The sequence below is a fragment of the Oxyura jamaicensis genome, chromosome 8, assembly GCF_011077185.1.
Source record: "Oxyura jamaicensis isolate SHBP4307 breed ruddy duck chromosome 8, BPBGC_Ojam_1.0, whole genome shotgun sequence".
NCBI classification, from domain to species: domain Eukaryota; kingdom Metazoa; phylum Chordata; class Aves; order Anseriformes; family Anatidae; genus Oxyura; species Oxyura jamaicensis.
In genome coordinates this window covers 6,875,238-6,887,872 of record NC_048900.1, presented here as the reverse complement: position 1 = coordinate 6,887,872, position 12,635 = coordinate 6,875,238, and the positions used below count along the sequence as shown (strand labels likewise).

Genomic DNA, 12,635 nt, shown 5'->3' with positions numbered 1-12,635 from the left:
TGTCTAATGTCTAGGGGCTACTTTTCTGTCTGGAAAATTGACACAAAATGTGTAAAATTGAAACATTCTGCTTCTAAGGGATTTGCCTAAAGGAAGAGTGAGAAACCTTCAAGCGTGGTCTGAACTGAAGAACTACAAAGGCTTACCACATAAACCTGTCTTCCTTATTAGAGCATTTCATTTGGAAACATAGGTGACAATTTTACAGTCGTAAAATTAATGAAACCTAAGACTGAAAATTTTAATGATGCATTTTCCATTTCTCCAGATACATAAGGGTAACCTCAAGATTCCATCAACAGTTTCAAGATTTTAACAAAACAAATTTCAGTCAAATTATTTGAACTTTGTATTAAAACCATTCAGACAATTCAAAAACAGCTTAATGTAAACTCACAAAGTATTATTCCTGCTCCAAACAGCAGAGATATAGAGAAACAATACCCAAAAGATTTAAGTCTCCTAGTATTATTCAAAAATGAACATCAATGTTTCTACTGTGCTACTTCAAATCTGAACTGCCAAAATTATTATTTAAATTAGCATATAAAAAGTAAAATTAGAAGAAAAGATCCTGTATAGTATATGAATATATTACAATATTCCTGCTGTGGTACCTCTTGTTATTAAGGGGCTACATGAGTTCAATAGTTTGTGGAGATGGAAGAGGTGACACAGAGGGATTCACACCGAGAGCTTCACAAAGCAGCCATGCAGTTTGAAAAAGAAAAACAAACTAACAAAAAGACTTTCAAGGAATCACACACAACTTCTGGAGAGTTATCCAAAATGTGCTTTCTCATCTTACTGTGATTTTGCACTCATTTGCACTTTGAATTTGGCAACTGCAGTCAAGTTATGTATGATCACTTCAGAAAATACTGTACCACAATTAAATTCTTCAGCTAAAAATGCCTGGGATATCTCCACTGGAGCATATTTATTGACTGTATTCATGCTTACAGAGAACTTGAAGAGAACATTCTGATTTGGGAGACAATTCTTTTCACATAGTTCTTATACATGTGTATATAAAATATACATATGAAATTTCTCTGCATGTTTTACAAGATGGGTGTATATTCTGATTTAAACTCTCCAGTTTTAAGTATGACTATGTGGCTGCAAATTCAAAGTTGATTTCCTTAAATTAGTGTTTCCTATAAAGAATGAATTTTAGAGAGATAAACTACAAGACTTAACCTCACAAGCAGCCTTGCATTGGTGGTGTAAAATCTGAGGACAAGCAGCCTTTTCTTCCCTTTACAGTTGAGAATCCCACTAACCAGTTCAAATCCCAGTACTTTAGCAGGCCTGGCACAGGTTAACATATGACATAGTACCATTCTCAAAAGACATTCAGAAGAGGGAAGCCATCCTGTTCCCTACTCATCAGACTGCCCCAATTTTTATCGATTTCTTTCTCTTTGCTGTGATTGGCTTGTTCTTGTTCTTCTTTTCAGAGATTCTTAATTAGATTTCATTTACCTACTGCCATTTAGTTAAGTCTTTTATACTTGACTTTCTCTAGCTTGTCTTTGTTAAAGCCCCAACCAGCAGTGTGAATGCATTCCTCTTCTTAGTGGAGATACACAAATACGTGCATATGGAGACGTGCAGGTGTGCAGTAGTTTGACCTGGTATTTCTGTATGCCTGCATCTGTGTGTTTATATAAAGTCCATGACTGTTATGTACATATCTGTGACACACGCAAGTAGTTGGAACTGTTCATACGCAAGTCATTACGTGTAAATTCACAATGTGAATATACATTGACACTATTTTCAAGTATGGAAGAAAAGAGAGCAAGTGTGCATATGCGTACACATCTTTATGTATAAAGACAGCAACTCTTTGTTAAGCTTTCTTTGATATTGGTTAGTTTAAGATAAATTAACATTTACAAGGGAGAGTCAGATGAAATGCTGAAAGAAATCTGCTAGCAAGTCTCCTTTCATTTGGTCATTCCTAACAAATCTTGGATTCAGAGCAGAAATCAGACTGGGTACTAAAATGCATCAAAGGAAAATACTGATACATTCTTTCCATCTGAGCAAAACACTATTTCAAACTGGCATACAAACTGGAGAGCAAAGAGCTACCAATCTAGAAGTACAATTCCATGCAGCTAGTGCTGTTACACATTCAGCTATGCATTGTAAATTTGAAATTGTCACAATAAAAGCAATAAAGGCAATGTTTTGATTATGGTTAGGTGAAAAATTATAGCTTGCCACTTTTCATATTGCTAGTTATTCTGCCAAGTAACTGATCATTGGCTAATCTTTAACTGATGTATGTCTCTGTGGAAATGTTAACAGAAATACCCCAGTTTACACCAACTGAGAATCTGCATCCTTTGCTTTGCAGCACTACATACAGTATTGAAATGTACATACTTGAGTGTAATTGATTAAGGAATTGTTACTGCAACATTAGAAGCTACCCAGAGAACGTTAGGAGTACAAGTAAAAAAACATTTGTTTTTAGCCTGATGAGGGAAGAAAAGGCTAGCTCAGACAAACCTGCTAAGAGCATACACTTATATTCTCTCTGGGCCTTACCAAGACTTACCAACAAAAGCTAGCACAGTGAAAACAGCCATTATATGCTCCAAAATCCTGACTTAAATCCTTCTACAGTAGTATTAAGGAAGTATTGTCAAGATCACAGAAAACCAATTAATTTTCAAAATAAAATATTTTCCATTTGCTATTTTTATTATATGGCAGTAAATTTTTTACAGTATTTATAGCAAATCCTTATTTTTAAATTACCTGCCCCAAAAAAGTCCATTGCACAGGCTCTCAAAATTAGTTTAGAACCTGCTTAAAATCACAGATTGTAGGGGGCTCCTCATGTGCTTCCAAAAAGGATGTTCCCATTTTTTCTATGGGCATTACAGACTGGTATGCTATTAATTGAACTGGCAATTTAGCCTTATAATACAGGCCAAAAGTACAAAAAGGCTTTAGCTAAACATTTTTTGTTGTTGTTTTTTGTTTTTTTTTTCCACTACCAAAACTATTATCTTCAAGGAGAGCAAAGAATTACCAGAAGGAAAAAAAAAACAGAACATTTTGCTAGGATAAATTTCTTCTTCTTCAGCATCTGTTCTGCACCAAAGTGGTGTGCTGTACATTGACGATTAATTTGGTTCTGGAGTTTCTTATAAGAGAAATCGTCTGGCTAAAGATGATGGAAGACACACCCAAAAATCGTATTTCCAAGGACAGGAATACAGAATAGCACAGTTCATTGTTAAATTGACTGGATACTTGTCAAAGATTACATTAGAAAGTAAGAATATACAGATAACATTCAAAGCCTGCAAAGCTTTTAAGCAGAAATTGAATCATTTAGCCTCACTCAAGAACACAGTCACGTGGGGCTTGAGACTGCTCTTCAGCTGAAATCAATGGTAACACTGTTGTACAGAGATGGTATACTGACATATAAGCATAAAATATTATCAGAAGATTTCCAAGAGATCATTTTTCTTTGTGTTTTTCCTATATTCACTTCTATACTCATTTTTTTCTTGTTCTAACTTACCTCAGAATACAGAGGCAGACCTTGCCTCCTGACGTCAAACGGCAAAATCCAAACCTTTGCTTACTTTCAATGTCGGTGAGCACAAAGGTAAAATGCTGTCCTACTTGGTTTTGAGACACCCTGCAAAATTAGACACAGAGTGTAAGAACACCAAATCATGAAAAACACTACCATATAAGTCACTGGTCCCAAACATTTCCATGTTCAAACCACTTCCTTCTTCTCACTATCCTTCTTCTCAACCCTTTTCTCCTTTCCTTCCCCCTCCAGGCTGCCTCCTCCACCCCACACCTTCCCCTGGGCACCAAAGAGCTTGGTTCTCTTGTTCATCCATGCCACCTGCTGCCATCCCGGCCCCATCCACTGGATCTGGCCACCTTCACCTCAGTAAGCCCCCTACTTGGGGACTCTGTGAGGTTCAGACCCCATACCACAAAAAAGAAGGCACAGGAGTTACAGAAAGTACAGAGCAGGATGAGAGGAGGGAGCTGCTGCATAAGGAGAGACTGGAATGTTCCTGCCTGTGCTGCTGGAGACAGGACACTGCCCCAGACTGCCCTGAGCTCAGTAGGCAGGCCACTTCCTAAGGTCTTTTGCTAAGTAAGGCCTGAGCAGGAGCAGCACAAGCTTGCTGCAGCTTGCTGGCTTTGAGCACACCTCAACAGTGAAAAACGTCAACCAAAACAAAGGTCTGAAGTTCTACAAATAATTTAATTCCATAGCACAGGCTTGGCTTAAGACATGCATTAGAAAACTAGCATTTTCTTTTCTTCTGTAGACCCGTAGCTTTCCCATGCACACCTACACTTCTTCCTCCTTTTTTCCAGTATGCATTACCCAATAGAAAACTTTTTGTTAAGCCTATTTTCCAGTGCAAGCGTTTTTATTCTGCAAATGCAAAAGACAGGAAATAATCAAAAACAAATAGCACAAGAACTAAAATAATAAGCACTAGCATCTGCAAGACTATACCAAAACACATACCACTTGGGACAGAATAAGTTTACACAACATTTCCCTGTGTGGTCTTCCATTTCCTCTTATCCCCAAGTGCCCCGCTCAGCCAGCACAGGGTAATGTGGTTTGTTCTCAGCATCACCTCTAATTCCTCAAATTCTCCAGTTCCCAGTCCTAACCTCCACTCCTTACCCCCACTTTCTGTTTGACAGTATAACCTTTTCCCAGTTTCCTTCTACAATCAGGGCACCTCCTCTTCGGCTGCTGTCTCCTTTCGCTTTTGAGCCAGACACCTTTCTCTCCTGTGCAACCTGTCAGCTTCAGCCAGAGGACAGCAGAGGACGGAGCAGCTCTCAGCTATGCTGTCCAGTGCTGTGACAACAGCTTTAGGCAAGTCCCACCCAGTTCTGAAGCAAAAACTACAATGTATGCCTCAGATGAGTGTACTTGGTCAGTAAACATCATTACTAAACTCTAAAACTGGAATGCTTTCAAAGGCTTCTCACTGTGGTCAAAGTTTGGTGATTTTCATAGAATTTAGTGTAAGCATTTCAGAACACAACTGCATCTTCAATTTACTCACAGAAATACATATTGCACTTTTCCAACAACTTCCAAAGAAAACAAGCTTTAGAGTCTCGTCATTTTCAACCACAAAAGATAATGTATGGCATAGTTAGGAGCAAATAAAAGCGAAGTTGTAATGGGAAGTGTAGGGAGATTTGAAAATGTAAAATGCAGTAGTTCTGCCTGTAATTCTATTTTCCTCTGTTATTTTCTCATTCTTAATTTATCTTCTTCAGTAGAATACCTATCTGGCTGCTAGTGAGTGATATGGTTACAATATGTCAGGTATGGTTCATTCTTACATACCAAGCTGAAAATGAATTCCCGCAGAAGCTGAGAACCATCACAAATCTCACCATCTTCCATTAAGGGCATCTTTTTTTTTTCTTTTTTTTTTTTATTTAAATAAATTAAATTTAAAAAATAAAAAATCCCTTCAGAAGGAAGAAAGTAGAAGGAAAGTAGAAGGAAACTAAAGGGATGAAGAAATTTTGTGGGACACATGCACACTATACTGCTTAATGATATATGGCAACAACTTAAATATTAGGCAAGTGATGCTACTACCCAGACTGCAGAATCTCCCACTTGTTTCCATTTGGTCTTGTCCCTTCAGAACATACAGTGACCAGGCCGAAATGAAGGCCCGTGCTGAATATAAACAACAGTACAAGTTATCTTTATCCTGGTCCAGTAGAACCACTGGAGATCCATTATATAGTAAAGGGACTTTTTTACATTAGGTAATTACACTTAAATCATTACAAGCATTTTCCTCGATTGTCTTCAATAAACTGGAACAACCTAGTGTGCTTTTAAGACACAGTGAATGCTCAGTGGCTCTCTCAGTGCTTCATCCTTCAGGTTCTTTTATATACCTTGCATGCTGCCTGTATATTATGTCGGACACAACAGAGAACCATCAATAACAGCATGTTATTACTCCCCTGCCAATGATCCAATTTGCTATTTCACATCTTCACACCTGTCTCTTTATTCCTGCAAGCAGATCTCCACAGAAATCTGCAGCCTGGTGCCTCACTGGGCGCTCACAACGCCCAGCAGCAGCAGCGCTGGCAGCCACACCGCGCACAGCGGCCTTGGCCGCCTCCTGCCCTCACCCGTGCCCTGCTCTGCTGCGGCCTCGCCTGGGCCTAGGCCTGGGCCTGGGCCTGGCGGTCACCCGCTAGTCTGGCATGGACAGGCTGCCGTCCCCTGACCCAAGCAGATGATCGATGATTTACAAAAAGCTATTCTTAACAGACGTCCATCTGTGCAGGCTTTGGTTTTTCTGTACTGTGTATATGTATGTCGGGCAAATGACTCTTCTCCACTGCTGCTTAAAAACAATTCCTTGGCCACAGAAAAACCTTACACCAATAAGGGTCCCTTGCTTAAAGTTATTTGCCTCCTCCCTTGCCAACACTGGTAGATGACATGGGAAAATATCCAGTATTGCAATTAAAGCATAAATAAAAGTGTCATTACACAGGACCACTTTAAAAATAAGATTTAAATTTTGATATTCTCTGTCTATTAAAAATAGCTCAGCCAAGTTATGGCAGTCCAGTGGGAGGCAATCCCAGTGCCATCTCACCACCTCCAACTCAACATCTTCCCTTTGCTTCTAGGAGATACAACTCCGTGTTTTGACAGTCAGTGTGAAAACAGCTCAGCTTGAAAACTGCATCCCGCAGACTTTAAAAAGAGTGTAAGCAACTTGTTCCGGATGTTCAAACTGAAGAAAACTCCAAAGCTGATTCTCCACAAACAACCAAAAGTTTGCATTTGGTTCCATTTGCTTCAAGGAACAACTAGCAGAACCTAGCGACCATCCATCTGCACCACATTTTTTGATTAGAATTTAAAATACTGAATTAATCCTGGGTTGCTAATTCGAGAGCTCCACATAAGAGCTGGGGGCAGCAAGGATGCCTGTTTTCTTACTCCTCTTCAGCAGAAGAAAAACTGACTATACATAAGCCTTACAGTAACAACCTAATGATGACCAGAGATCTCTGTACAACAATAGACAACCAAAATGTATAAACCTGACACATAAAACATTCAAAAAGTGCTACCACTACAGATTTAACGTATCTATTGCGTGTATCATACATAATGTGGACACATTTTGGCTATGGGACTTATGCCTCTGAGGTGAAGTTTTGACTTTGGTGGCACATAACAGCTCCTGTAACTGCTACCAACTCACAGCAAAGATGCTTCTAGCAGTTTTCCTTAACATTGATATCATGTGTAAAACACAATTGTTACCTAGTGAAATTGCCTACAGAAATAGGCACCTATACTTGCTGACAGAGCACGGGATCAACTGACCAAACTTCAAAACGGCGGCCTAGTGAGTTACGTCAAACCAAGGGGATCTGCTCTGCTCTCTTGCAGGGAGACAGCAGGCACAAGGTGCCACAAACTGTCACCGAACTCACACATTCTTCTGCATTGCTTTTTACTTCCTTTCAGCTCCTGCATTGCATGCTTACATTTAATCTTAGTTCAACAACAATAAATCACCAACAGCAAAGGATGTGTGTAAACACTTAACAACTCTGTAGACTACAATGGGCACTTTCAAGGTTATTACAATTCACTATATGAATAAAAATATTTTCTTTAATTTCCCTAAGTATCTACAGAATGCAGAAAAGGTTCTTTGATATGCATGGAGCAGGTAAACAATCATTTGAAGATTTTTGTTTATACTATTGCCGTTGTGCATGCTGCATTTTAAGGCTACCTTGAGAGAACTGGTTAAGGCAGAAATTAAGTCTCTTCTTCCAATAAAAAACAACATGTCTGACCATTACATTTATCCCTTGTTCTCAATTAGAGTTGCTCTTCTTCCAAATTAATCTGTTTAGGAAACAAAGTATGTTTGAAATGAATTGTTCTTCAAATTTTAGAATTTCTAAAGGGCTTTGAATTTCAGGGAACCAGTAACCCTAGGCTGGGACTTCTTCCATTTATTACTATTCCCAAATCAGAGACTACTGTCTCCACTTTGAAGCCTGCTCTGTGACCCATGACTCCACTACCTGGGTTTCTCCTGTCCTTACACAGACTTCTCGCGACTTAGGACTGAATTTAAAGCGGGGCCAAAAAGAACAAGAGGAGCATTGGCTTGCTTACTCCATCACCCAGCTAAATGGATGGAGCTAGAGATAGAGATATGGGCTCTGCAAAGTTACACAGTTTTAGGTTGACAGGGAAAATACAGAAGACTGATAGTGGAATGAAGTGAAGAACATCATGCAGAGTTTGTATAAAGGATGCAAGGAACAAGAGAAAAGAAGTACGATTTCTCTAATGTAAAAAAAACTAGCTTAACAAACATTACAAGGAAATGAAAAACCTCTTCGATTTCAAATGGTACAATTCCATATGAATAGAAGCAGAGAAAGGAAGTGTGTAGCAGAAGAAAAAGGAACATATTCGTAAATATCTACAAATGAACTGTTAAAATGGTATACAATTGTGCGATTTATTAAGTCTAAAATAATTTAGTGTGTCTGTCCGTCCGTTCCCCCCCCAGCCCCCAAAAAAAAAAAAAAAGACACTGGTTCTTGGGATAAATGCTCAAGAACTTCTATTACAATTCCTTTCTTAATCCCTTCAACATAAAAGGTAAGCCATAGCAGGCAGCAAAAAATTATGTGCTTGCTTTCAATAATAATAATAATAATAATAAAATTATATAGAAAACTCAAAGTTTAAGTCATGGTCAACAACTACACCATTTATTGTGCCTTCTTTGGCTTGACTTTCAGGTTAAATTTAATGGGAGTACCTACAGATTTTAATCACCATTCACACTATGCAATTTTGATAATTAGAACAAACAGCGTACAGCTATTTACTACATCCACATAAAAGATAAAGTCAGTATGTCTGGTGAGATGAAGCAAGCACTATGACAGAATCAAATCTGGATCTCAGCCTGTGATCATTGCATCATAGCGAATAAACAAAATAAAATACATTCATTCTCAATTCATTCATTCATTAATCACAGGTGAGGTGGAGTTAAATATGTGATGATGGACTTACCACTATGCTTTAGCAGGGCTTTAACTTTGCAATTTCCATAATTTAAAGAATAGAGCTTTACTACTTAAATAAGTTGTATCTATCTATATAATAAAAAGAACACTCAAACTCTGCTGCATGGTAGGAGAAAGCCCAGAAGCAATCTATGGAATAAAGTCATGTTCTTTATTCCAGCTATCTTGATCAGCAGCATCAGTGGAAGTTCCACTTTTGCACTGGTAACTCCCAGCTCTCAGGAGGATCAGAAGGTGCTCTAAGTGGTTTATATATGGATAGTACACATAATACAGTTTGAGAAACTATGTTCCCTAGAGTACAACATGCTCAATCAATGAAACAGAAACTTTGTGTTACTCTTCAATCAAAGATTTCTGTACAGAACTTGTCATTGAAACTGCCTGTAAAACACGTGGGGGGCACTCGGTGTATCATGGTCCTCAACATAGGAAAATAAATACATGTTCACCAAAAAAGCGAAAAGCACGTTTATGGCTAGAAAAAAATCTAAGTGTTTGTCTCATCTTCAACATCCATCAAAAAGAAAACCACATGAAAAGGAGTTATAGCAATGTTTTTTCTCAATACTTGTCTGTATCAGTCCCATTTTTTAAAAAAAATAAAAATGGAGAAAACAAAAGACACCTGAACAGTTTTCTTTACCAAAAAAAAAAAAAAAAAGTGGCAATATATGTCTGTACTATAAAAATGCCTGAACTGAGTAGCATAAACACCACACAGCTGTAAGTTGTCCCACAAATAGTTGCCAATAAACATTCAGCCCATATTCTTGAATGGGCTTCCAACATTTCTAACCTGTTCCCCACAGTAGCTCTGCCCCTCCTCCCTGTCCATGCTCTTTCACTCTCTCGTGACCCCACATTGCCTTTAGTTCTCTCACAAATCCCCTACAACTCAGCTCCCAGTGGCTGACTTGAAAGACAGCAGTGCTCTGCCAGAGCAGCCAGTGGGCCAGACAGAACGAGCCAGGTTTGTGCTGTCAGTGTAACTCAGCTTCCAAGATTGTCTCCATCTTGTGTCCAACTGCCAAGTTTTACGGATTTTGTGGGAATTTCATCTCTGTGAGACCACTGCTCTTCAATCAAATATGAGCCAAATATACACCAAGAGTCAAAAAGTATTGGGGGACGGGACAAAGGGCATTAAAACCATTAACACACAAACAACATCCCTTAATTTTATACTCAACCCACACTTTGGATACTAAGTTAAAATAAATTAATATATTCCCACAGTTCTCTGATTAAGCTCATCAGTCTCATACAAATAATAAGTGTCTTCTGAATGGCTTAAGGGAAACAGTTAACACAAGTTGTTGAAAATAATTATTTGCCGCCACTGATAATGTTCTTGCCACTGGATGGCAGCAACAGAACCTCACCTTTTTCTGTTATCCTCAAATTTTATTTCCATTATTCATCTTCCTTACCAATTTTAAACAGAATTCTGTGTATATCTTAACCACAATAAAGACTTGAATGCTTTAAAGCCAACACTGACAATTGTATTAGTTAAGGCATTAAAACAGTTTAAAAGACAGTGAGCTTAACCAGATCAAAAATGAAACAACTTAATTAAATTCAACCATAAAAGACTAAATGAACATAGTTCACTTCCAAAAACTTGTGTTTGTGACAATCTTTATTTTTCCAGTGTGTTTTCCTTCCTTCCTCTATCCACACACCATCTTTCACTGCACTGATGGTAGCTTCTTGCAGGGCTCTCATACACAACTGATGCCAATGTTGTGCTGAAATCAGCTCAAGCTACACACTACCTGGGTGTATCTTTCATTAATTATGCAAATTAAGCTTTTAACTCAATCTTTGTTGAGTTAAACAATATGGACAATAAAATTCTGGACAATATGAGTTTCAGAAATTGAGTATGATTGATGAAATTAATTACCATTAATCATTTTGACAAACACAAATATTTTAATTAATAAAATTGTTTCATATGAACCATTTAACTGACTGGCATCATTACATGGAAGCCACACTATAACTGATACCAGAAAGGTAAGAGCTAATCAGTTATAAATAATGGTCTTGAATCTACTCTGAGAAAAATCAATTGCATATTCAGTTAATTCCAAGCAATTGAAGTCTTAATTTCTTTGAACTCGAACAACATGTTCTCAGTGCTGGTCAGTGAGTTTCTATATACCAGTGCACTATAACATTCCTTTTTATGTTTGCTGTTTGAAGGAAACTATGTTATATCCTTACATTTAGGCAGATGGTGTTTATAATTCTAATGGACAAAACTGGGAGCCAGAATATTGCTCTATCCTGATGAACATACCCCTAAAATTCTGCATTTTGCTGTGATAATTCCCTCCTAAGGATTTAATACACACTTGAATAAGAACATGTTCTTCTCATCTACAGGTGCAAGCTTATGAAGTATAATGTATTTTCCTGTTCCTTATATCTTTCCTTGCAATTATGCTAAATATCATTTTATATAAAATATCTTTCAATAAATAGTAACTGTACCACATACCTTTCAATGTCAAAAGGAAAGCAGAACTTTGGAACGCTGTTCAGCACTTCCTGTAAATTCAAGCGAAAGAAATAAAGTTAGGATTTTGAAAAGGCTTTTATCTCTATTTGCTAGCATCTGCCCTACAGCTTGCTTTTAAAGAATAACCCAAAATGCTCGTATCAAATAATAAACTCAAGGAATATAAGATTGCATAAAATACAGCACACGTTCCTGGACTGAAATAATTGATTATTAAAAAGGAATTAAGTTTGTGCTTCGGCAGATTGCAAAGACAATGCCATAGAAGCCCCAGGAGGGAAAGGCCTGGCCTGAAGGGTATTAACACCCTTCACATCCCCGCTGGGATTCCCTTCAACAAGGCCATATGGATTTTACAAGAAGCACTACACCATATGGGTAAGCCACGTCTGCTGCTACTTGTACCACAGACTAGCCACAGGGACTTCTGACAGATCCTGGCTCAAAAATACAAATGTTGTTTCAATTAAAATGCAGGCAGAGAAAAGGGAATGAAGTTGGCAGCAGAATGAATTACAGAGAGGTATAACAACTCTATACATCCTTCATGGTCAGATGCTGAAAATGATGGAAATCTTCTGCTGGTCCAAAGGAGAAATGTATATGATTAACCCTTTGGTTTTCACAAGCAAGCCTCACTATTCATAAAAAAGGGGGTGACAGATCTACCAGAGCTACACATTTATACCATTATATAAAAGGATAATGCCGCTCTTTCTCACAGAATTTTATTTAAGAAGTTGTTTAGTGGCAAATAAAATGTGTTAATTAAAATATAAAAATGCTGTCAAGCTCGTCAATGATTTTCTCTTAAAAAAAAAAAAAAAAAAAAAAAAAAAGTGAACTGCCAGATCTGTTAGCAGAAAGTATTAAACACTGATCTTACAGGAACCCAGGAAAAAAAAAAAAAAAAAAAAAAAAAAAAAAAAAACAGTTATTT

At 37.7% G+C, this 12,635-nt stretch overlaps 1 protein-coding gene across 2 annotated transcripts in view; it reads right to left on the bottom strand.

Annotated features, from left to right (window-relative positions):
- The window catches only part of DENND1B (DENN domain containing 1B), a 161,217-nt gene that overhangs the window by 91,192 nt on the left and 57,390 nt on the right, over positions 1 to 12,635 (bottom strand). For both annotated transcript variants that reach the window (XM_035333579.1, XM_035333580.1), the window contains exons 4-5: positions 11,675 to 11,724; positions 3,557 to 3,676 (exon numbers count right to left, since the gene is read on the bottom strand). In XM_035333579.1, coding sequence (XP_035189470.1) covers positions 3,557 to 3,676; positions 11,675 to 11,724 — 170 coding nt within the window. The remainder of the gene's footprint in view (positions 1 to 3,556; positions 3,677 to 11,674; positions 11,725 to 12,635) is intronic.